At 46.7% G+C, this 22992-nt stretch overlaps 2 protein-coding genes across 14 annotated transcripts; both read left to right on the top strand.

Annotated features, from left to right (window-relative positions):
• Nucleotides 1-5905: 5905 nt before the first annotated feature.
• LOC123187557 (40S ribosomal protein S21) lies at nt 5906-8376 on the top strand. 2 transcript variants are annotated; one of them, XM_044599456.1, is made up of 4 exons: nt 5906-6028; nt 6950-7029; nt 7114-7246; nt 8032-8376. In XM_044599456.1, the coding sequence occupies exons 2-4, from the start codon at nt 6980-6982 to the stop codon at nt 8092-8094; spliced, it is 246 nt and encodes an 81-aa protein (XP_044455391.1). In that variant the 5' UTR covers nt 5906-6028; nt 6950-6979; the 3' UTR covers nt 8095-8376. The 2 variants fall into 2 exon arrangements, with proteins under 2 accessions (XP_044455391.1, XP_044455392.1); XM_044599457.1 differs by having other exon boundaries at nt 5920-6028; nt 6953-7029.
• A 520-nt stretch (nt 8377-8896) lies between these two features.
• LOC123187555 (probable indole-3-acetic acid-amido synthetase GH3.11) lies at nt 8897-16033 on the top strand. Of its 12 annotated transcripts, none has more exons than XM_044599451.1 (9): nt 8897-9236; nt 10783-10891; nt 11426-11506; nt 11636-11686; nt 11869-12139; nt 13149-13250; nt 13571-14385; nt 14806-15381; nt 15758-16033. In XM_044599451.1, the coding sequence occupies exons 5-8, from the start codon at nt 11904-11906 to the stop codon at nt 15369-15371; spliced, it is 1719 nt and encodes a 572-aa protein (XP_044455386.1). In that variant the 5' UTR covers nt 8897-9236; nt 10783-10891; nt 11426-11506; nt 11636-11686; nt 11869-11903; the 3' UTR covers nt 15372-15381; nt 15758-16033. The 12 variants fall into 12 exon arrangements, with proteins under 12 accessions (XP_044455386.1, XP_044455380.1, XP_044455383.1 ...); XM_044599445.1 differs by having other exon boundaries at nt 11632-11686; XM_044599448.1 differs by having other exon boundaries at nt 11578-11686.
• Nucleotides 16034-22992: the final 6959 nt, after the last annotated feature.

Here is a 22992-nt window from a genome sequence, read left to right as displayed (position 1 = left end):
CCCTGTCGACGACTTCCATGACAACCATCACGCCCGGCAGGTGTTCTCTCAAATGTCATTGAGCTTGTTTTCGAATGACATGTCCTTTTTGCAGAGTAAGAAGGATGGCGGGGTACTCGACCATGGAGGATGAGTTATTGTGCGATGCGTGGTTGGCCATATCCGCGAACTTCATAGGCATGAGGAGTGGGGGACCTTCTGACAGTAATTGCATGAATCGTTTCACGCACGAAAAGCATATTACGCCCTACGACATGCACATCATCTAAAAACGCCATGTGAGGTCATTGGCGTATCGATGGTACGTCATTCAGACCTTCGACACCAACTTTTGTGGCGTGGTTGCTCAGTTGGAGGTAATGTTGCCATTGCACGTGGCAGAGGAGGAGATCATAAATTTTGTTTCTTCTTACTCAACTTGTTGATTGAATCATTCATTCACTCAATGTTGCTTTACACATTGTGTAGCCCGTATGCGCTGCCGTGATGTACCACAGGAACAAGGGACGGCCATTTACCTACACACTGTTAGATGAAGATGAAGGAGCAGTATGTATGAAACGACATGATCCGTTGAAAAACTTGTTGGGCATCGAATTTAAGACATTGTTGTATTAGACTTCTTTGCATGCTGTATATGGATGATTTATATGCTATTTAATTTTTGAACTTTGATGAATATCAGCCGGTTTACATGAGTTTCGTCCGCTAAGTCCAAATACAGCATAAAATTTATGCGGACAAAGTTGGATGGATGGCTCCTACATCCATGTCCATGGACTGGTGCAAATTTGCGGGTCAGCGATGCCCTAATAGTTACCAAATTCCGTACGAGCGACTTAAATCACGGTCACGGACGCGTCGATCGAGCCATCGACCAGAGCTTGGGTGCGCAGCGTACGTAGGTCGTCGCCGCCGCGCTGATTCATCAAGTAGCTAGCTAGGTTTCGACTTCGATTGATCGACGATGGTGTCTACGTCGTCCTCCCCCGCGGGCCCCGCCGAAGCCGACTCCCCGGTCGTCCACGTCGCCTTCAGCAGCGGCGCCTCCCACTTCGTCGCGTGCACGGCCACCGGGTTCCACGTCTTCTCCTGCGACGAGTCGGTCGAGCGCGTCCGCTGCAAGTCCATCGCCGAGGTCTCGGACGGCGCCGAGGTGACCTCCGCCGAGATGCTCACGTGGTCGCGCCTGGCCGTCGTGGCCCGGAAGACGGGCGGCGCCGAGCACGAGGCGATCTACTTCTTTGACGAGGAGAGCAAGAGGACGATACGCATCAGCTCGGCCAAGACCCCCGGCCTCGGTGTCGTGGGCGGGATCCGCCTTCTCGGGGACCACGCGGTCATCGCCGGCAAGGAGATGGCGATGCTGGTCGTCAGGGGCGACATCAAGAACTCGGAGCTGGTCGCGACGGGCCCGAACCCGCTGGGGCTGTGCGCGCTGGCGGTTGACCGCCGGGCGGCGACGTTCGTGTACGCCCTGCCGCTGCCGGAGCAGGGCGCGGTGCAGGTCCGCCGGGGCGGCCATCCCGGCAGCGTCGACGTGCGCGCGCACGCGTCGAGCCTGTCGTGCATCGCGCTCTCCCGCGACGGCCGGCTGCTCGCCACGGCCAGCTCCAAGGGCACGCTCGTGCGCATCTTCAGCAGCGACGACGGCACCAAGCTCCAAGAGGCATCCACCGTTTCTACTTGTCACTACAATTCTTGTCTGAGTTTTTCACATTGTTTTTCCGTGTACATCGTCCTCATGTTCGACCGTGTTCTTGCCCTGCTACTTGTTGCAGCTAAGAAGAGGCATCGACAGAGCAGGCATCCACTGCATCACCTTCTCGCCGGACTCCAGATGGCTGGCCGTCTCCAGCAACAAGGGGACGGTGCACGTGTTCCCCGTCGACAAGGCGACCTCGACAACAACGGAGGGCGGCGATGGCGATGCCCTCCCGGCGCCGCCAGCAGCCGCGGCGTCTACTCCTGCACCGGCAACAGCCAAGCAGGGATCATCTCTGCTACCATCATTCTTGAAAGGTGCAACACTGATTCTCCTACAGTACCATGACTTCAAATAGTAGTCTCGACTCTCAAAACTCAAAAGCTAAAGCAAGTGTTCTCTGCGTGCATCTTGTGCAGGCTACCTGCCGAGCTACTTCAGTTTAGAGCGGTCGCTGGCCCAGGTCCGGCTCCGCGAAGGCGTCGAGTACACGGTGGAGTTCTGGCGGCAAGACCCCAACATCATCCTCATCGCCGGCACGGACGGAAGGTGCGCGTGTGTGTGTCCCCAGCTTACTTCTCGTTTTTTCTTCTTATTAGAACTGATGAATGTTGGCATGGCGCGCTCGATCGCTGATCTTTTTTATCGCTCCGAATGGTTTGTGCGTGCAGCTTCTACCGGTGCCGTTTCGACCCCACGAACGCGGGCGAGATGAAGCAGCTGGACTGCAAGAGATTCATGAAGATCAAAGGAGAGTGAGGGCGGCTAGAGAGATCGGAACCCTAGCTGCTGCTTCTTGTTGATCCGAGCTGAATCAGTGGACGTAATCTTCTTGTTGATTTCTTTTTGCTACCAGTTCCTTGATTGCAATTTTTTGATGGTAGCTTATCAAGCTGACCCTCTTTGCAGTAGTTTGTATCTAGGTGAACCGCGTGGTTCCTTTAATGGAAATCGGAAGGAGAGGCCATTCTTATGTTAAATAAAAAGCTTATCAAGCTGACCGCTTGGTCTTTTGTTATCAATTTCACAACAGTATTATTGATTCACTAGCTAATTAATTGGCTATGCGGTGCAAAGGGGCATACATTTTGTAATGATCCTTGTTTTTCAAAAAAAAAAATCTAATGGTTCTTTCGTCAAACGCTCGATGATATTTTTCATATTTAGGACGTGTTCTGAGAGCAACTCCAACAGGCGCCCAAAAAGAGCTCCGCGCACTAAAAGTTTAGTTTTTTGTGCGCCGGGCAGCTCCAGCAGAAGCTGTAGCGCTAAAAGTTTTTGAGCGCGCGCTCAAAAACGCTATCGCGCGCAGCATATTTTAGGCGCTGGATTGCGCACGCTTCATAATTTGCACTGTCTGCTTTTTGGGCGCGCGTTTTTGGCGCCTGCCAAAGTAAAGTTGGTACCGGTGCATTAAAAGTACTACAGTGACGCGCTATAACGTTTATTGGGCGGAACTTTTGTGGGGCGGTTGGAGATGCTTTGAAGTCCTCCAAGCTTCCCAAACTCCACGGATTTAGGGCGTGGTTTGGGGCCGTTCCTAGCTTTTCCTAGCCCGGCAGACTTGCTGGGCGCTAGTTTGGGCCCGCAAGAGGCAGCCCACTTCGGGCCAGCCTGTACAAAGGCCGAACTATGGCTGCCATGGCAGATCTCTCCATCGAGCTGAAAGAACGATGAGGCGAGGAGGCGGGCTCCTTTAATAGTAAAATTTATTTATTTTATGAAGTTGGTCGGGCTATTAGAGGAAAATAATAATATCATACATGCACCAAACGCAAAGAAGGCCGAGAACATAGGGCACTCGTGTTACGACCTTCTAAAAAGCCCATTAAATAGCATCGTGCATGCACCAAACGCCAAGAAGGCCGAGAACTAGGGTGCGCATATGCTACGTCTCAAAATTCCGGTGTGCACACGACGAGTGGATGATTTTTAGGTATGGGGCGAGGAGTCGAGAGGAAACTTCACAGTTAATTCGGCATATCGTATGCTGGTTCGCACCAAGTTCAACAGAGAGGGTTGGATCGAGGAGCGACGGGGATCTTCAAGTATAGAGGCAGAAGGGAAAGAATGGAAATCCTTATGGAAGCTCCAGATCCTGTTCAAAGTAAAAGTGTTCTTATGGCGTTTGGCCCGACATTCCATGCCAGCGAGGGCGCTTCTGCACCGATGCAACATGGCTACCTCGGCCTCATGTAATTTGTGCGGAGTTCATGACTCTTGGCGACATGCACTCTTTGATTGCCCCATGTCTCGGAGCACCTGGGCTTTGTCTTCGGACATGATCTTGGATCATCTTAGTTCAAACAAGACGAAGTGTGCAAGGAAGTCGATCTTTGAAGCGCAAAAGGCACTATCTGATGAGGAGTTTATCAGATTGGGAGTTTCACTTTGGGCCATTTGGGGAGCCCGCCGGAAAGCTATCTATGAAGATATTCATAAAAGCCCGGATGCAATTCACAGTTTCATCAATTCCTATTTAGATGAAACAAAAGTTATGGTGCCAAACAAAGGGAGTAGAAGCAGCATAAGGGTGCGGCCAACTGGCTGGATTGCACCGCCGGAGAACTTCTCAAAGCTCAACGTAGATGCTACATTACATCGCCAAGGGCATGTTGGAGCTGTGGGGGGTTATCTGTCGTGACCGAGCGGGTGTATTTCTTGGAGCATCTGCTATGGTGTACAACAATGATGATCCGACTACTTTGGAGGCGATGGCCATTCGTGAGGGGTTGGACCTGGCTACAGATTTGCATATCCAGCAGATACAACTCGCATCAGACTACAAGGGAGTAATTGGAGAAACTCAGAGTGAAAGTGGAGCTACTTACAGGGCAATCATCAAGGAGATCAAGCAACAACAATCTACTTTTATTTCTTGTAATTTAGTTCACGAATTTAGGAGCTCAAATGTTGAGACTCACAACTTAACGAGACATGCTTTAACTTTGGGAATCTGACTGCCATGTCTGGTTTGGCCAGCCCGTGGGGATTCCGTTCGTCTATGTGAACATTGTGATGGTTTGAAATAAAAGTCTCGCGAGGTTATCTAAAAAAAATGCTACGTCTCGACATGTCGCCTAAAGGGGCACAACCGGTCGGCGGCCTAGTAGAAGGGTTTAGGCGGTATGTCGCTATGTTCAAGTAATTTTTTTTGGAACTCATACAATTCGTTGATTTTGGGGGAGCCCTTTTTAATTTCGAATTTTTAGTTTTTTTCCTTTTCCTTTTCTTATTTCTTATTTTTCCTTTCTTTTTCATTTACTTTCCCATTTATTTTCTCTTGGTTTCCTTTTCCATTTCTTTTATTTTTATTCTTCATTTTATGTGTTTCAATTTATTTTCTAAAAATACATAATTCTATAATATATTGCTTATAAACACATCAATACTCTGTTAGAAGGTTTGAATAGCCGGAAAGTACATGAATATTTTTGGAAAAAGCACAAATATTTTTAAACATTTATCATGTATTAAAGAAATATTCAGCGCATATTAAATAAATCATCATGTTTTTAAAAGGCGTACATTGTGCATTAAGAAAAATACTTCTATACCATTTTTTTGCGGGAGAAATACTTGTATTGCTCAATCACAATGTATTTAAAGTCTTCGTTGACAATCTCAAAAACATCATCAGGACCAGGATACACTACTTCACTACCTAACCACGTCATAGTCCGCCCATCTACTCTAGCAAAATCTAGCTCACATGTGCCTCACACACAGTACACTTGTACTGCACAGATACAGATGTAAAGCACAAGTACTCCCTCCTGTCTTTTTAACTCCCCATATTAGATTTATGCCAAGTCAAACCTTGCAAAGTTTGACCAAATTTATATTAAAAAATATCAACATCTACTATACCAAATATATCTACTATGAAACTACATTTCATAATGAATCTAACAATATTGACTTGACATTGTGAATGTTAATACTTTTTTCTATAAGTTTAGTCAAAGTAAAGATACTTTGACTTCGGACAAAACTTATATGTAGACTAAAAAGGACCGGATGGAGTACCTGAGAAAACCGGAAAGACCAGAAAATAAACCGAAGAGAAAATCATTTACAAAAAACAGGGGGGGGGGGGGCACGCTGACCTGGTGAAACGACGAATGGCCCGATGACGAAGGCCCATTGGGCCCAAATGTCCGTGCAAGTGCCGTGGAAATCCCGCACGCGCGGAGAAAAAAAAAACCTAGGGTTTATGCCTGGTATAAATCCGAATCCGGCCACCGCTTCATCCCTCTCCGCAGCCCATCACAGCTCCGCCGCCGCAGCCGCCGCACCCGTCCATCTCCCCCCTTAACCGAGGTACGTCGCGATCCCATCCTCCCCAAATCTATCCACTGTTTGCGCTTGAAAATCTCGCTCCGTCTTAATTTGCCGTCGAGTTATCGCCGGACCTGTATCCTGGGATGATTTGTGTCCTACATTTATACGATTAGCATCCGCTAGAATTTTGTGCGCGTGATCTTTATGGTTCGGCTGCTGCGATTGCACTCCCGTTCGATGCCCAGAGGATGCCAGAGCGGAGGAGATAGGGTTTTTGGCTGTAATCTTAGATATTTTTCATAATGAGGTACCAATCGCTTAGTGCCAGTGGACAGTGGTAGTTGTTTGTTGCGATTGATTTCACTGAGAATGCGTGTGGTCGTTGCTCATAACTACTTCGTATAAAACCTAGCAGATTATAGGCTGGTTGGGTGTTTGGGCGAATTTCTTTGATGGGTTCAGGTGGGTGTTCTGCTTTCTAAAGCATTGCACGTATGTATTTGGCTAAATGTCCAATCCATCTTTTATCATTCATGTAAAGTTGTTCATGCCTTGCCAAATTGACGCCCAAATCCTGTTATTTTGGATCAATGGCTCCTACTAGGCTTGCCTGGTTTTTATTCAAAAACCATGCTTGCCTGGTGCAGGGTCAGGGTACTGATCAACGTGACTGATAAAACATATTTTATCATTTTGGTAAAACATTCTTAAATGGGATTGGACCATTTTCCTGTTTGGCCGCAAGGGGTCTGGTTTCTTTAGCTATTTTGCGCAGTTGCGTACTGTTGACAGCAGCTGTACTATTTGGAATAAACCATAGGAGAGTTCACAGTCATCCTTGTATCTGGGTTTGATCTATGGAACTAGCTTTTATAGTTATATATATCATCTTTATACCATAGTGTCCTTTGCAACTAGTCTCACTGCTAAATATGAATGTGTTTCTTCGACGACCTGCAGCAGTGTCCCAGTATCCCTCCAGTCCCCATTATGCAGAACGAGGTGGGTGATATGGTGGACCTCTATGTCCCAAGGAAGTGGTACGTATTGATGTATTGTCGTCTTGGTTACGGTACTGTGGCATTGCAACCTTGCTCATTCTTGCTTTGTATTGGTTCCTGCAGCTCTGCCACCAACAGGATCATAACTGCCAAGGACCATGCCTCTGTCCAGATCAACATCGGGCATGTGGATGCGAATGGACTGTATAATGGCAGTTTCACCACGTTTGCCCTCTCTGGATTCGTCCGCGCCCAGGTGTTTTACCCTTGCTATCCTGACCCCATTTATTTGTCTTAAAGCACACTGTGAGTGATCCAGATTCTCCATGTTCTGATTGTTCTCACGAAATGGGTTGTTTTCTTTTTGCCTGTCTAGCTGATTGGAATAATATTTATCATGACATTGACATGCTGTCAGTAGTTTGTTAAGATATCCTTTGCATTGGTCAAACCAGTAACTCTTTAGTATTCTCTATTCTGCACACATTGAGTCCTTGAGTTTCAGCAGTAATTTTTCTTCTAAGCAAAACATTCCATGATTCCAGTAAATTAGTATTAATAGTTATTGAAGATGTTTTTTGTTATGAGATCAGTAGCATGAAACTGTTTGCCCACTCAAATTGAAGGTTCATTCTCTAATTCACATCAAGCTTCTTTTATCTGCAGTTATACATGTTTTACATATGTGACACAGTTTGAGATTCTCCAGAACCAAAATGACAAAAATAAAATCAAGCATTCGAAAATCATGATGTTTAGATGAACCCTATTAACATCTGAATTACATGTACAGATATACTTGGTCAGTTGTGCATGAGTATTGGTAACTTGACTGGCTGAAACGTTTTCTTTTTCTACTGGTCATACAGTGTATTGCTATCCTTGTACACTTGTTTTCTGTTTGCATCGGTTATTACTGTATTCTTGCGGCTACTCTGTACGACGATAATGACTGATTTGATTAAGTGGTGGTGAGATCTTAATTCATACATGATTGTTGCTGCAACTCTGTCATTGGTTCTTACACCATCTGCCTTGCAGGGTGATGCCGATGGTTCTTTGGACAGGCTCTGGCAGCAGAAGAGGGCTGAGATCAAGCAGTAGATGAGTTCCGCGTGGCAGATTTTGCTAGGATGGATATTTATGAAACCGCTTTAAACCTTTTTTGAGGAATCTGTTATGGGTGTTTATGCTTTGCCTATGAATGGTCTATGATAAAACCGTGGACTGCACGCAGTGCTTATGGAAACATTACTTGAAGAATCATTATATCTTTGTCCATGAATGGTCTATGTTTCTAAGAGGAAACACTAGACTTGGTGTAATATGCTTCCTGGCAATGTGCCTGAATTCTTAAATGCATTTTAGTCGCTGCTCTTATGGCTCTCTTGGATTATTGTGCTTGCTTTCTCCAATAATTTGGTGAAGGGGCTGTTTGCTGTTATATGTTTCTCTAATTGCCATCGGCTCTAGAAGTCTCTTTACAAACTAAACCATGATGAAAAAACACGGGGGAGATCCATAAAAATGGGCAAGATTGTTGCGCATCTAACTATAATCATCATTAGCCAGCAACCAGTGGCTTATTCCAAGCATGAATAAATCCACATATTTGTTTGGCAAAATCATATCAATGTTACCTATTTATAGAATCTTAAGCAAATGTGCAAAAGCAACGTACTATTGTTGATTCTTGATGTAGCCTGATGAGCTATTTGAAAAACAGAAGGCTCATAGGAAAATACATACTGCGTTTAGAAGTCAGAAGAAACCCTGTTAGAACATCATGAGCCCCCGGTAGATAAAATTCACATAATTTTGTTTCTAGATGGTTTGCTGTGTTTTGCCAAGTATCAGCAGCAAAGCAAGCTGACTGTTGGGAGACATTGAGTACACTGTGCACCACAAGGTTGTGAGCACCATCCACCCAAAGCAGAGAGTCTAGCTCCTACCTTTTGTTACAAAAGTGTGTTGGGCTGTTGAAGAAAGATCCAGCCATTGGTGCACACACAAAAATCCAAGTTGCAGCTGTAGGTGCTCTCCTACATAGCAGTGGATAGGAAGATGTGTAGTTCCTTCCTTGATGTCCCCCACCATCCACCAATCCACCATCCTCCTCCAAAGAAATGCTACTAGGCTAGGTTGGGCTAGGTCAGATAGGGGGCAGCCACACACACTGAGCAAGCAAGCATGAGATAGTCCAGGCCTCTACTGTTGTTCTTGACGGAAAGAAGGAACACAAAAAGGTGAGCATGTATATTTCTCCAAAAGCACAGTGCATCCCCCCAAGCATGCCCACACCTCCATCATGAAAGTGCCATCCTCTATTTGCCTCCCTCCCTTGTTTCCTCATGGTGGCAATGTGGCATCCACGATCAATCTAATCTCGTTAGTATTTTATATTTTTCTCATAGCTTTACAACTCTGGTTGATTTGTAGACACCAGGCGGCGCTGTTTCTCTAAGTTGATTTAGCGGCGCTGTTTTTGTTGAACAACTTTTGGAGGCATGGAGATTAGACGTAGATATTTTGTAAATGCTTGGCTTTAGGATGATGTTGACTTGAGCGATTTATTCCAGAGAACAAATATACACAAAGATTTACTCCTTTTTGCTTTTGGGATGAAGATTGCTTTCTTCTTCTTTAATGCCGTGCCCACCAAGTGTTCGATGGAATGACAGAACCCCAAAACCATGTAAGGTTTACAGCTGTCGAGTATAGGTTCATTTCTTGCACATGTCCTTGTTGTGTTCATGGTGGATGCTGGTTGGCCGCTTCCAAGAGGACATCTGTGTCAGTTTTCTTTCGCCAAGTGAGAAGGCGAGATGATCTCTCACAGGGACGAGGACCAGGGAATGTAAGGAGGTTATACGGCAAGGACAAGGTTACAAGAGATCGTACAGCTTAACTTTTTTTTTTTTAGCATTGCGACTTTAGCAAAGAATCTGTGCAATGTTTCCCCTTTTCCGTACATAGTTAATGGATGAGGAGCAAGAAACCACAATAGGCAGTGCACCATATGCGGCGAGCATCCGCAAGCTGTGAAAGCACACCCTTTATCCTGAGTTGACTAGAGAATATCACAAACAGCCACCATGCCTGCAAATTGTTGTGTACGCGCTTATTCCGTCTATGTCACCTTTTGGAATAGGCTAACGTATGGTACGGATTTCTTGCTTCCGTAGGGCGGAATTTGGTCTCCAATTGAGAGAAATAGACAAGGGGACTATCCATCAATTCAACATCAACAGTAACCTTTCTTGGATGCTTCTAGTTGGCATGCATGTAGCATTGCATTTGGTATTTGATTATGGCCAAAAGTTATATTGGCTAAATCGAACTTGGGACCTAGTTAGTTTTGATCCCCTGCAAGTACTCATGGTGCTATAATTTACAAAACAAAGTTAAGCATGTAGTTCGACCTCATAGTGTTTTGTATTCTAGATGAAGCATTCCTATTCGATACAACTTCTCCAGTATAATTTAGAAGTGGATAAAATGCACTCTTATCTTCGATGCTGCTCACCTTACTGTGATGCTTGGTTGCCCCTGGTTGCGTGTGATCCTATATGATGGCTGTACATGATATGTGTTCTTAGGAGCATTATTGGTAACTTTAGCTTGGTTAACCGATTATCCTTGTCTCTCCATGTGCACCTGAAAAGGTCCACAGATATTTTGCGATGATGCTCAGGCCCATGGGGAAGCATCAAGTTTGTTTTTAATGCTTTCCTTTTTCTCTTTCTGCTCACGATTGTGAGATCCTTAATATTTTGCACCATTCTTGCATAGATCTGGTAACAAGTTGCAGTATTATGCACAAGCAGAGGGTCTCTACTCTGTACTCCGGAAGAGTATGTAAGAGTGCCAGAGTCAGTCGACCCAATGCTACTCCTACCAGGTTATCCTGTCCCTCAGACGATGTTAATTGTTAAATAGCCAGTTATATAGGTTAGAGCTTTGCGTTTATGTGGAATGTCTACAAATGAGGAGACATCATGGTACAACTCACCTATACAATTATGATATGGTCTCCTCTCAATTTGTATCAGATCATACTAAATACAAAAAGATGGACCATATGAGGGCACTTTTTTTGCACCATTGCTAGGATCTTCAACTTGTTTCTAGCCTTTTTGGCCTAGATTTTTATAATATTTGCAACCATGCTATCATTTATACCTGTTAATTAAGCATACTACTGTTTTTTTCTTCGAATCTCTATGTGTCACACATGTTCTAATCGCTTTCTGGGATCTTCAACTTGTTTCTAGCCTTTTTGGCCTACATTTTTTAATATTTGCAACCATGCGATCATGTACACTGGTTAATTAAGCATACTACTTTTTTTTTCGAATCACTATGTGTCACACATGTTCTAATCGCTTTCTAGATGTATTTCAAGGCTGACATATCTTTACATGGTTTTGTCAAGGAAAAATGAGATGTAATTCCTAAAAGGTGCATAATGGTAATTGGTAAACAGGTGGAGTTTCATGTCACAAGACAAAATGAGGTAATGGATATTGGAGTGCACACAACTTGATAAAATTTCAGCATTTCATTGTTTTGCGTTACATTTTTCAGTAGAAAAATAATAGTGCGGGTTCCAGAAATATTGAAACATACTGTCATGTCCAGAAAGATAGTAAGTGGATCATCTTACACGGGCAGATGGGCTGCACTTTCTAATTGGGTAAGAATCTCTCTTGTAAAGTGGAAATATTAAGCAGATATGCTTCTCATGATCATGCACATCGCATTATATAAGGGGCAAACAAGCTCCAGAAGATATTACTTTGAGCCCTTCCCTCCTCTTCAAGTTAAAGTCCATTTCTGATCCTTCTTTTGCTTGTATCATGGACAATAATGAGTTAGGCTGCAAGCAAAGCGACGCTCTTCAAGAGCTCGAGATGCTGACAGTGAATGCCAAGGAAGCCCAACAGCTTATACTGACAAAAATCCTTGAGAGGAACCAAGCTAGTGAGTACTTGAGCAAATTCATGAATAGATCCACAAACACATCCACCTTCAAGAGAAACGTCCCAGTAGTGACATATGATGTGGTCCAGCCGTACATCACAAGGATCTCAACTGGCGAGGATTCTTCCATTATATCTGGAGACCGAATCGTAGAACTGCTGAGAAGGTGAGCCTCTGGTTCTGTTGCTCTCATAAGCGCTTTCTGCATATATCTGTTATAGATAGAAAGAACCAGCATATATTTTTGTTGGAAATTTATCATTCCCTGCTTCTTCTTGGGCTTGACATAAGCGTCTTATGTTATTATGGGACTAATAGGAGAAAATAAATATTATTGCTGCTTCTTAGTCTGGTAAATTGGTTGCTTTTTTAGCATGTACCAGGCTCGAAATGCCAAACTGAGCTAACTTGGCACGCCAGCAAGATAAAACGTCACAGGCATGCTGTTGTAATCTGTAATTCTTGGGCACTCATGTGGAGTGATATGTAAACGAATGAGAACATAAGATTGTGCCATTCCTCACTTGGTTACAAAATTTGACAGTCCCTCAAAGTTCATGTCACTGCTCTGTTTTTAAAAAGTAACCAAGATGACGTGTTTAGCCATGTTATGTGTTCTTGAAACTGTCTCTAAAAATATACAAAATCCTATATATAACATTTATTGCAAGATATTATGCCTCAGATTATTAAATACATTGTCGATTCTTTGACATGACTATATCTGTGAGACTGAACTGATTCATCAAGCATGGCTTGCTGTTAGATGCTGAGCACTGGTGATTTTGCTTTGTGGTTCTCGCATCTGAAAGCCCAGTTATTTGCATTTGAATATGCTTCTGTGGTCAAAGAAACTTCCCATATTTTGTTATGGTGGCTATCTATATGTGGATGAGACCTCACGACTCACATAGTTAGTCTTCTCTCATTAGAAGTGACCTAGTTTGAATTATTCTCTCAGGACAGGCTGAATGACTATTGTACTTGATGCTAACGACTTGTTATTTCCTTGGCTATGCCATTGCCATTTACCCTGATAGCTGGAGTTTATGAAATCATGTTTCCTGTCACTTCTTTGAACTCCATACCTGATACAATAGTAGATTGTATCATTTGAAGTTATACTATCTGTATGACGATCATCCCTTTGATTTTTAATCATTATAAATTTATAGCTCCGGAACTTCTCGGGGTGAGCCAAGATTGATGCCAGCCATCTCCGAGGATCTTGACCGTCGAACCTACCTTTATAGTCTGCTAATGCCGATAATGAACAAGTAAGCTTCTGTTTCTTATCCAACGTTTGCGGATCATAGCATATTAACTGTTAATTGCGGGCAGTTTTGTCATTTCTGAAATTCTTCTGGTCAACTGCTTCCTAAGATAATTTGACTTAGTATGTTACCTGAATTCTGGACATAACCTTGTAATTTATTTTTTTGAACATAACTGCCTCACCTCTACATATCTTGAATTAGTTTTACTGCTCGTGTTCCTGGCTGTATTCATCTGTAATAAGCAGAGCCATTACACATGTGTGTTCTGCTGTCAAATTTTACCTTGCGAGCAACAATTTACTCCTTGGCTCAATCTGCAGGTATGTATCAGGCCTTGGTGAGGGGAAGGCCATGTATCTTCTCTTTGTGAAAGCAGAAACGCTGACGAATTCTGGCATTCCAGTTCGATCAGTCCTCACTAGCTATTACAAAAGCCCTCACTTCCTGCACCGCAAACATGACTTGTACAACAACTACACCAGTCCTGATGAGGTAATTCTTTGCCCTGACAGCCAGCAGAGCATGTACTGCCAGCTGCTATGCGGCCTGGTTGAACGCCAGCATGTCCTCCGTCTTGGGGCAGTCTTCGCCTCGGCGTTCCTTCGGTCTATCAGCTTTCTTGAGCAGCACTGGTGTGACCTTGTCACTGACATACGTAATGGTAAACTCAATCCCAATGTCACCAACACCAAATGCCGGTTGGCCATGGAGTGCTTTCTCGCATTGCCCAACCCGGAGCTCGCTGATGAGCTTGAGGAAATCTGCGGCTGTGGGCCATGGAAGGGGATTCTAGGCAGGCTATGGCCTAATGTCAAGTACATCGAAGCTGTTCTTACAGGAACAATGGCACAATACATCCCCATGCTGGAGTTCTATAGTGGTGGTAGGATTCCCTTGGTATGCACCATGTACGCCTCGTCGGAGAGCTATTTTGGTGTCAATCTGAGGCCACTGTGCAAACCAACGGACGTGTCTTACACCATCCTCCCAAACATGGCCTACTTTGAGTTCATTCCTTTGGAGGATGGCCTCAGAGTGACGGATGATGAGGAGGTGGTGGGGAATGACAAGCTTGTCAGCCTGGTGGATGTCAAGGTCGGATGCTACTATGAGCTTGTGGTCACCACATTTTCTGGTAAGTAGGCCTCCTGTAAATATCTAATCGTAACAGAACTATCTAAACTCCTGTAAGGTAGTAGGTTGAGAACCAACATCAACTCTTGCTCCAGAATATATTTGAACATAATTTAGGTATGTATAGTTTGATTATTTGACCACTGTACAGTCAAATCCTCATTTTTCTGAACATAATACCTGTTGAAGTTCATTAATTTTGTCTAAAAAATCGTTGTTAGCTACAACTGGAACAATGGTTATGAATCAAATTTCGGAAACTGGCAGCTCTTCTGTCGTTGTGAATCAGAGAGTAGAAAAATTCAGTTAAATGATGGATGCCGGAACGATAAATGTTAGCGGCAGGCTGCTAGCAAGGGATATGAAACAGGCTACATGTACATATTTGTCAAGAGCTCTGAAGTTGTATGTTTTGGTCCAGGTCTTTACAGGTATAGGGTTGGCGATGTGCTTCAGGTCACAGGCTTCTACAACCGTGCGCCGCAGTTCAAATTCATCTGCCGGAGAAACGTGATCCTCAGCATCGACACCGACAAGACCAACGAGGAGGATCTCCACAACAGCGTCACGCGTGCCAAGAAGATCCTGGAGGACAGAAACCACATCCTCCTGGAGTACACCAGCTACCCAGACACTTCCACCGTCCCTGGACACTATGTGCTCTTCTGGGAGATCAAGTCCACCTGCGAAGGCGTGCAGCCCCTCGACCCTCAGCTCCTCGAGAGCTGCTGCGTCTCCGTCGAGGAGTCGCTCGACTACATCTACAGGCGCTGCAGGGCGCACGACAAGTCGGTAGGCCCGCTGGAGATACGGGTGGTCGAGGCCGGCGCGTTTGATGCTCTGATGGATCTGCTGGTCAGCCAGGGCAGCTCCATCAACCAGTACAAGACCCCGAGGTGCATCGAGTCCGGCCTCGCGCTGAAGCTGCTCAACTCCAAGGTCACGGCTTCCTTCTTCAGCCCCCGGGATCCTGAGTGGACCATGTAAAAGCTTTCAGGTAATGAGTAGTAGCAAGTATGGTGTCTTGATCGGTGCTGAAAAGGAAGATCATCTGTAGACCGTATATGCATTGTGTAGCTCTGAAGTTCCCAAGTTAAATTTGCGCTGTTAGATTCTTCAGACTAAGAATAATTATCAACATTTGCGTAGTAGTAACTTCTAACTGAAACAACATGGAAAGCTTGCCTGGAACAGCCTGATCTATTGCACAGAAACAAAATGGAAATCCTTGGCTAGAACTCACATGCAAATATAGAATTTATGTGTTGAAAGTTGAGGCAGCTCCCTTGTATGTTTATCCGTAGCGAGAAACGAACGGCTCGGTCATTTCGCGCACACCGACTAATCTGAACTTGCTGCGTGTGTCTTTGCAGGGAGGGCCTGGGAGAGGCTGCAAATCTCCGGTCTGATCGTGCCAGCCCGCTGCTCGGATAACCCGATGGCAGTATTTCTGCTGCTTGCGTTTTTCATTTGGAGAACTACCACTACTTGTTATAGCGCTTTCTTGTATTATTGCCAAGCCCTAAAGCAGAATGAAGTATTCGCCATTTTTTTTGAATTAAAATTCGCCATTTTTTTGCTACTCATGTACTATGATTGTTCATCTCATCATCTGAGCTCCAAACTGAATGGTGATACTACTATATTTATTTATGCAAGCTGCACAAACTTGTACTATTTTTTTTTCTTGAGTGATTGGGCCTGCGTCCTCGGCCATGTCACGCCAACTGGGCCGACGGCCTTCCCCGGTGCGGGAGCTTCTTTTGTGCCGCCGGTCCGGTTTCGGCACCTCCTGGCCCAAACCGCTCGCCCATCATCATATTTCGCTTTGTCCATGTTTCTCAAAAAACAAAAAAATCGCTCTGTCCAAGGCCACAAACTTTCATCCCCGGCAATCATGCCCTTCATTATTCCATGTCAATGTTAATAAAGCACTTCCTCTGCCGGTTGCTTCCGGGCTAAGACCGGAGGAGCGAAAGACGAGAGTCCCTGAACAAATGAGTACTCCCTCTGTCCATGAATAAATGTACTTCTAGCTTTTGTCTTAAGTTAAAATTTTAAAACTTTGATCAACTTTATAGGAAAAAGTAGCAGCATTTATGACACTAAATTAGTTTCACTAGATTCGTTTTGAATTGTAATTTCATAATATATCAATTTTATGTCATATATGTTACTACTCTTTTGTATATATTTGGTCAAAATTTTAAAACTTTGACTTAGAACAAAGGCTAGAAGTACACTTATTCGCGGAGGGAGAGAGTAGACCCATCGGCATTCAGCAAAGATCTATAGTCTCCTTTTCCTTTCTTTCACTGAGACGAGGCCGTGCTTTCAGCTCCATGTCAGCTTTGCACCGCACGGCCTCTTTTCCCTCGGCGTAATGAAGCCGTTGCCGCTTGCCAATCACGTCCTCGTGAGGCGAGAATGAGAGTGAGATCTCTCCTGCCCCTCACTCATCAGCTGCCCGCTCTGCCGATGCGTGCTCTGATCATTGCATGTTTGCATGATGCTTGGGCCGGCCGGCCACCCCGCGTAGTAGGAGTACGTACTACGTACTACGTACTATTTACTGTAGTACCTTTGGCATCAAAACTTGAGTACGGTTCAATTGCTTGCACATGCACGGGCTCAGGGTTCCCGCCTGCTACGCCCGTAGCACTCCTGTATGCAACATTTGATAGGAGGGAAAGGAGGCATGCTCACCGGTCAAACCGTATGCTCACGGCTACCGTCGGCTTGGGGGCATATCGTATCCTTTTGTGCTGTGCATCCGCGTCCGGCAGGAGGGGTGGAAGGAATGATTCCGGGATGGAGGACGTATACGTAGGTCTTTCGGGAAGGGAATCGATCTAGTCTACGTACCTCGTGTGATTATAGGCCACACGACCCACATGCACACTATTGCTACTCTCAAGTAGGAGTAATAGTACAGTAAGTACGTAGTGCTGCAATTAATTGCTTGAGAGAGCATTGACGTCGTACAGTACAATGCATCCAAGTCTTGTCAGCGCGGATCGGTCGGTCGACCAGCTCCGGATCTAATCCAACGAGAAAAGATGGATCTTTCCCCGCCGTGTCAAACCTAACATAATTGGCCATCATCAAGGTGCTGGCAACACTGTACAAGAAAGCTTACTCTTGTGTTTGTGACACGGCCGGCCGGGAATCTTGGTTCCGTTCCAGAAGGCTCAAGGCGAAAAATGGATGTGATTAGGTCTCAGTCCACTGAGACTTAACTAAGTCTCTGTCAAGTGATATAGTATAAAAAACTGAAGAAAAAATTGTACGAATCTTCATGCAAGTCGAAAGAAATATAGCATCGACCGAAGTCTCAGTGAGACTTTTTTTTTTTTTTGGAGGGAAAGTCTCAGTGAGACTTAGCAAAACTGCAAGAAAAATGCCCTAAAAACAGGTGATGCCGTATGGCAATACGGCACACGTACGCTCATCGATCATCATACCCATGCGCTAGTAGTATAAAAATTCAGACGAACGAAGAAACACAGTCGCGGAAGAGAAGGGAGCGGCGTGAATGCGCGCATCGGCCCGCCGGCCCGCCTCTGCGCGCGCTCTGCCATGCCGTCCATCGGCATTGAAGCCGCCTGCCAGGCTTGTCTCTCTCGACGGACGGATCACGGGCGGCCGCTGTAGCGCCTAGCTAGATCCTCATCATCATGCCATGGGATGGTTTCATCACGCATACGTGGTACGCTTGCATCTGCAGGGCTCGCAGGCGCGGGACCGTTGAGCGCAGGCCCTCCCCGCAAGAGCCACACGCTAGAGAACAAACCCCATGCCGCAATCGATGCCGGCTCTGCCACGAGCGCGCGCGCCCTGACACGCCATCAGTTCCCCTCCGTGATGTTTCTCGCCGCCGGCCGGCCCGCTCGATGGCTGCTGCGCTCTCTCGGCCGCCGCGCCCGGCGGCTGCCGGCGTGCGCGACAGAGCCGCGGCGAGGCGGGGCGTGCAGTGGTACGTAGGAGTACGTAGAAGTGTACGTACGAGATTCCGCTGCGGCGAGCGGAGCGGTCAAACTGCGGAACGGCGCCAGGCCCCAGGCGCGCGCGCGCGTGTCGTTCCGCTTGGACGGATCGGGCGAGCCTGCGGCGCCCCGCCTCGCCCCCGAGAAGGGGTGCACGGGGCGCATGCGGACGAGATCACGAGACGGCGCGGCGGCGTCCGTCCGTGTCAGTCAAAGCCGCGGCCATCCTCCGGTTCCGGGGATCCATCGGCCGGCACAATTGTTTTACTGTACTAATTTAGCTCGTCGACTCTACGCTGGTGGCCGCGAGCAGCTAGATTCCGTTAGGCGTGAGAGTATGAGTTCGATGACGTGTTTAGAGTGTTGTCTATGTTCAATGACAATGACTCCGTTTTTGGTGAGCCATATTGAAGATCCGCAAAGTTGAATATCATCGTTAGGAGCTTCAGGTGAGGAGGTGATCTAATATTCTTTTGTCTTATGTGGCCGTTGTGGTGATGCCGAAGGCAAGATCAGGAGATTTTTCGGTCATGATTGTACTTTTTTTCTTGACTGCTGTTTCTTTGGGTAAAGTCTAGCGTTCTGCTATCTTTTTAATTTTGTCAGATAGATGTTTAGGTGACTTGTATTTATGATCTTTATAGTATGAATAAGACATGTTATGAGAAAAAATGTTCAAAAGGAAAATATATCACACAACTTCATTATGCATTCTTCAGAAAAGGATGACTTTTTTCTCATTTTGCCGGGGCCGTGTACACGTTGAAGTGCACACATCGTACATACATTACGCCGGTGCTGCATTGTCTCGCGTACATGAAGAATCCGCTGTTCCCAACTAGTAACAGTACACGACTGCATCTCTAATTAGTACCGTCTCCAGTACTGCCGCAGTTACAGCCAACAGTCCGGGAACCTCCATTCATGCCTCTCGGAGGTACAGGAACCCTACAGTGTCGCCCACCAGTTTGAAAATCAATGTGCCTTTCGTGCTCTGCAATCCTGCGAGCTTAAGGAGATCCATCTTCAAAACCGTCGTTTCACTTGGAGCAACGAGAGGGCCAACCCAACTTTGTGCAAACTTGATTCCTTTTTCTGCAATGCTGATTGGGATACAACCTTTAATTCCCACGTGCTACATGCCTTGTCTTCGTCCCTTTCGGACAACTGTCCTCTCCTTCTCGCCGATGACAAGGGTCCCAAAAGACCGCGGACTTTCAGATTTGAGAACTTCTGGGCTTCCCTGCCGGGTTTTGCTGAGATCGCGCGTAAGGCGTGGGACGAGCATGTGGCCCACTCTGAGCCTTTTCTGGTCCTGCATCACAAGCTCAAGAAAACCGCGCTTCGTCTCACCGAATGGAGCAAGAAGCTGTTCTCCAAGGCCAAAATCCAGCTTCATGCGGCCTTGCTCATCATCCTTCGTCTTGACATTGCCCAGGAGGAGAGGCCCCTATCTAATGAGGAGCTTGATTTGCGTTCACGGCTGAAGAGGAGGGTAATCTCCTTGGCGGTCCTCGAGAGGGCTCGAAAGAGCCAATGCGCTAGAATTGCAAACCTCAAGGATGGTGACGCTAACACAAAATTCTTCCACCGCCGCATCAATGCTAGAAGAAGAAAGAACTATATCTGCAGGATCAAGCATGACCTTGGATGGGTAACTGAGCATGTGGCAAAGGAGAAAATCGTCCATGACCACTTCTCCGTTGTCATGGGGAGGGGGGTTTGAGCAGCAAGGATTTCTGCTGGGATGACCTTCACCTCGAGCAGCATGACTTGCAGGACCTTGATGCTCCCATCACCGAGGAGGAGGTGTGGGCGGCCATCAAGGAGATGCCGGCGGATAAATCTCCTGGGCCAGACGGCTTCACCGGATTATTCTTCAAGAAATGTTGGGGGTTCATTAAACCTGACATCATGAGGGTCATCCAAAACTTCGACTCTCTTCACACTGCCAACCTACAGTGGGTGAACTCTGCCAATGTTGTGCTTTTGCCAAAGAAGGATGGTGCAGAGGAGATAGCTGACTACATGCCTATTAGTCTCATCCATGCTATCGCCAAAATCATCGCCAAGGTCCTCTCCTTGCGGCTTGCTCCTCGCATGGATGGCCTCGTCTCCAATGCTCAGAGTGCCTTCATCAAAAAGAGGAGTATCCACGACAACTTTATGTACGTGCGGAACATGGCTCGTCCGCTCCACAAGTGCAAGACCCCTGCCCTCCTCTTCAAGCTTGACATTAGAAAGGCTTTTGACTCCGTCAAATGGGAATACATTCTGGACCTCTTGCAGCGCTTGGGCTTCCCAAGCAAATTCAGGGCCTGGATTGCCGCGTTGCTCTCCTCGGCTTCCTCGCGCATCCTTCTCAACGGGATTCCAGGCCCTCCCATCAGGCATGGCCAAGGGCTTCGGCAAGGGGACCCAATCTCGCCGCTCCTATTTGTCCTCGCGATTGACCCGCTTCGTCGAATCCTTGATCTTGCAACGCACCGAGGCCTTCTCCGCAAGCTTCGTGGTCGTGGTACCATGGTGCGAACTTCTTTGTATGCGGATGATGCAGCTGTTTTCCTGGCTCCGATCAAGAGGGACATCGAGAACTTCTCTGCTATCTTAAGGAGTTTTGGCGAGGTCACGGGCCTCCACACCAACTTCCACAAAAGTTCTGTTGTGCCCATTCGCTGCAACCACCTTGACTTGGACCATATCCTTCATGGCATGCCGGCTGCAAGAGCTTCTTTCCCTGTGAAATATTTGGGCCTCCCACTCTCGGTCTGGCAGCTTAGGAAAGTGGATTTCCAATATCTTGAAGACAAAGCAGCTGGAAAGTTGGTCACTTGGGAGGGCCAAAATATTACCACCATCGGTCGTACGACTCTGGTCAAGTCGGTTGTCTCCTCCCAAGTGGTGTACTCCATCACGCCTCTCGTTGTGCCGCCGAGCACTTTACGAAACCTCAACAAGATTGAGCGAGCGTTTCTGTGGTCTGGCTCAGATAAGACGACGGGTGCCAAATGCAAGGTCAACTGGGAGGTGGTATGTCGTCCTCGTGAGTATGGTGGCCTTGGGGTGCTAAACACTGACAAGTTCGCCCGTGCCTTGAGACTAAGATGGCCATGGTTTGAATGGAAGGAGACCAACAAGCTTTGGGTGGGGCTTGGTAACCCATGCTCAGAGGAGGACCTGAATTTTTTCTATGCGTCAACCACGATTACTGTTGGAAATGGTGCCAAAACGCCTTTTTGGGACTCTCCCTGGCTGCTTGGGCGCAAACCCAAGGACATTGCCCCGCTAATCTTCGGTGCCTCCAGGAGAAAGAATTGGAAGGTGCGTGAGGCCCTTAAAGGGAATGCATGGATACTGAAGGTCAAGATTGACACGCCCGTCACCGCTGCCCACGTTCACGAGTTCTTCTCTCTTTGGATGCTCATGAATGAGGTCCACCTTGACGAGCATGCCGAGGATGATATCACCTGGAAGCACTCCAGCGACGGGATTTACTCGGCATCCTCTGCCTACAAGGCTCAATTCCTTGGGTTGATTCTCTCCCCTATGGATTTCATGGTGTGGAAAGCTTGGGCTCCACCCAAAGTTAAATTCTTCTCGTGGCTGGCTCTACAAGACCGGATTTGGACTGCAGACAGGTTGGCCAGGCGCGGCTGGCCCAACTGCGGCCTTTGTCAACTTTGCAAAAGGGAGCAAGAGTCTGGCGTCCATCTTTTCTTCAAGTGTCGCTACACTCTTAGGCTTTGGAGGATGCTCATTGACAAGTTGGGACTTGTGCACATGGACACCACCACTTGGCATCTTGCTGGCTCGGTGAAGGAGTGGTGGGAGAAGCGAACCGACTTGCAGAATCCCAATAGACGAGCAATGGCCTCTCTCACTATGCTCGTCTCCTGGTCCGTTTGGAACAAGAGGAATGCCAGAGTCTTCCGCCACAAGAGTGCTCCACCGACCATCCTTCTTCAAATGGTCCTCAACGAGGCAAAGCTATGGGTCACTGCTGGTGCTAGAAAGCTAGGGGACATTATATTGCGAGAATAATTGTCATGCCGTGTGTTTGGCTCTTGTAACAACTCTATCTTCTCCTTATTTAATATATGGGGCAAATCTTTTGCCTCCGTTTCGAAAAAAAAATGTGCCTTTCGTACCGCGTTGGGGTCTGTTTGATCAAACTCTTAAATTTCAGCGTTGATACATCCACAGGCATTGGATTTTGTCTACCTTCTTTTCACATGTTTTTTCAAAAGAGAAAAATGGGATCGGCACCCGTGTCGCTCCAGGGCAGCTCGGGTCGTGTATTGAGTGCGAGCCTCCTCCCCTCACCGCCGCTGCCGGTGCACTACCAGGAAGCCTGCCCGGTCGACGGCGGTGGGGCCCTTATTCATGCCTATCGGGTGGTTTTTCAATTGTGGCTAGGCAGGCGCTACAAGCCATCGTGGTTTTGTTGGTGCCTCAGTGGCTTCCTCCGGGAGGGTGTGGCGGCGGGCACAACTTCACAATGGGTTCGTGAATCTGACTCGACGAGTATGGGTCATGCTAGATTGGAGGTTCGATAGCCACGTGGTTGCGACGGTCGTCTTAGGCGGGAGATGACTCATCCAATCTTCTGACCGCGCCGCTCC

Source organism: Triticum aestivum, chromosome 2A, assembly GCF_018294505.1.
Source record: "Triticum aestivum cultivar Chinese Spring chromosome 2A, IWGSC CS RefSeq v2.1, whole genome shotgun sequence".
Lineage (NCBI taxonomy): Eukaryota > Viridiplantae > Streptophyta > Magnoliopsida > Poales > Poaceae > Triticum > Triticum aestivum.
Note: the sequence above shows the minus strand (reverse complement) of the source record. Positions and strands in the feature narration are given on the sequence as shown.

What these genes read in the sequence shown, in the direction of transcription:
- LOC123187557 (XM_044599456.1), top strand. Translation starts at nt 6,980, where the DNA reads ATGCAGAACGAGGTGGGTGATATGGTGGACCTCTATGTCCCAAGGAAG. An exon ending in CTCTATGTCCCAAGGAAGTG is followed by an intron (nt 7,030 to 7,113) that starts GTACGTATTGAT and finishes TGGTTCCTGCAG; the next exon opens with CTCTGCCACCAACAGGATCA. An exon ending in CTGGATTCGTCCGCGCCCAG is followed by an intron (nt 7,247 to 8,031) that starts GTGTTTTACCCT and finishes TCTGCCTTGCAG; the next exon opens with GGTGATGCCGATGGTTCTTT.
- LOC123187555 (XM_044599443.1), top strand. Translation starts at nt 11,850, where the DNA reads ATGGACAATAATGAGTTAGGCTGCAAGCAAAGCGACGCTCTTCAAGAG. An exon ending in ATCGTAGAACTGCTGAGAAG is followed by an intron (nt 12,140 to 13,148) that starts GTGAGCCTCTGG and finishes ATAAATTTATAG; the next exon opens with CTCCGGAACTTCTCGGGGTG. An exon ending in CTAATGCCGATAATGAACAA is followed by an intron (nt 13,251 to 13,570) that starts GTAAGCTTCTGT and finishes CTCAATCTGCAG; the next exon opens with GTATGTATCAGGCCTTGGTG.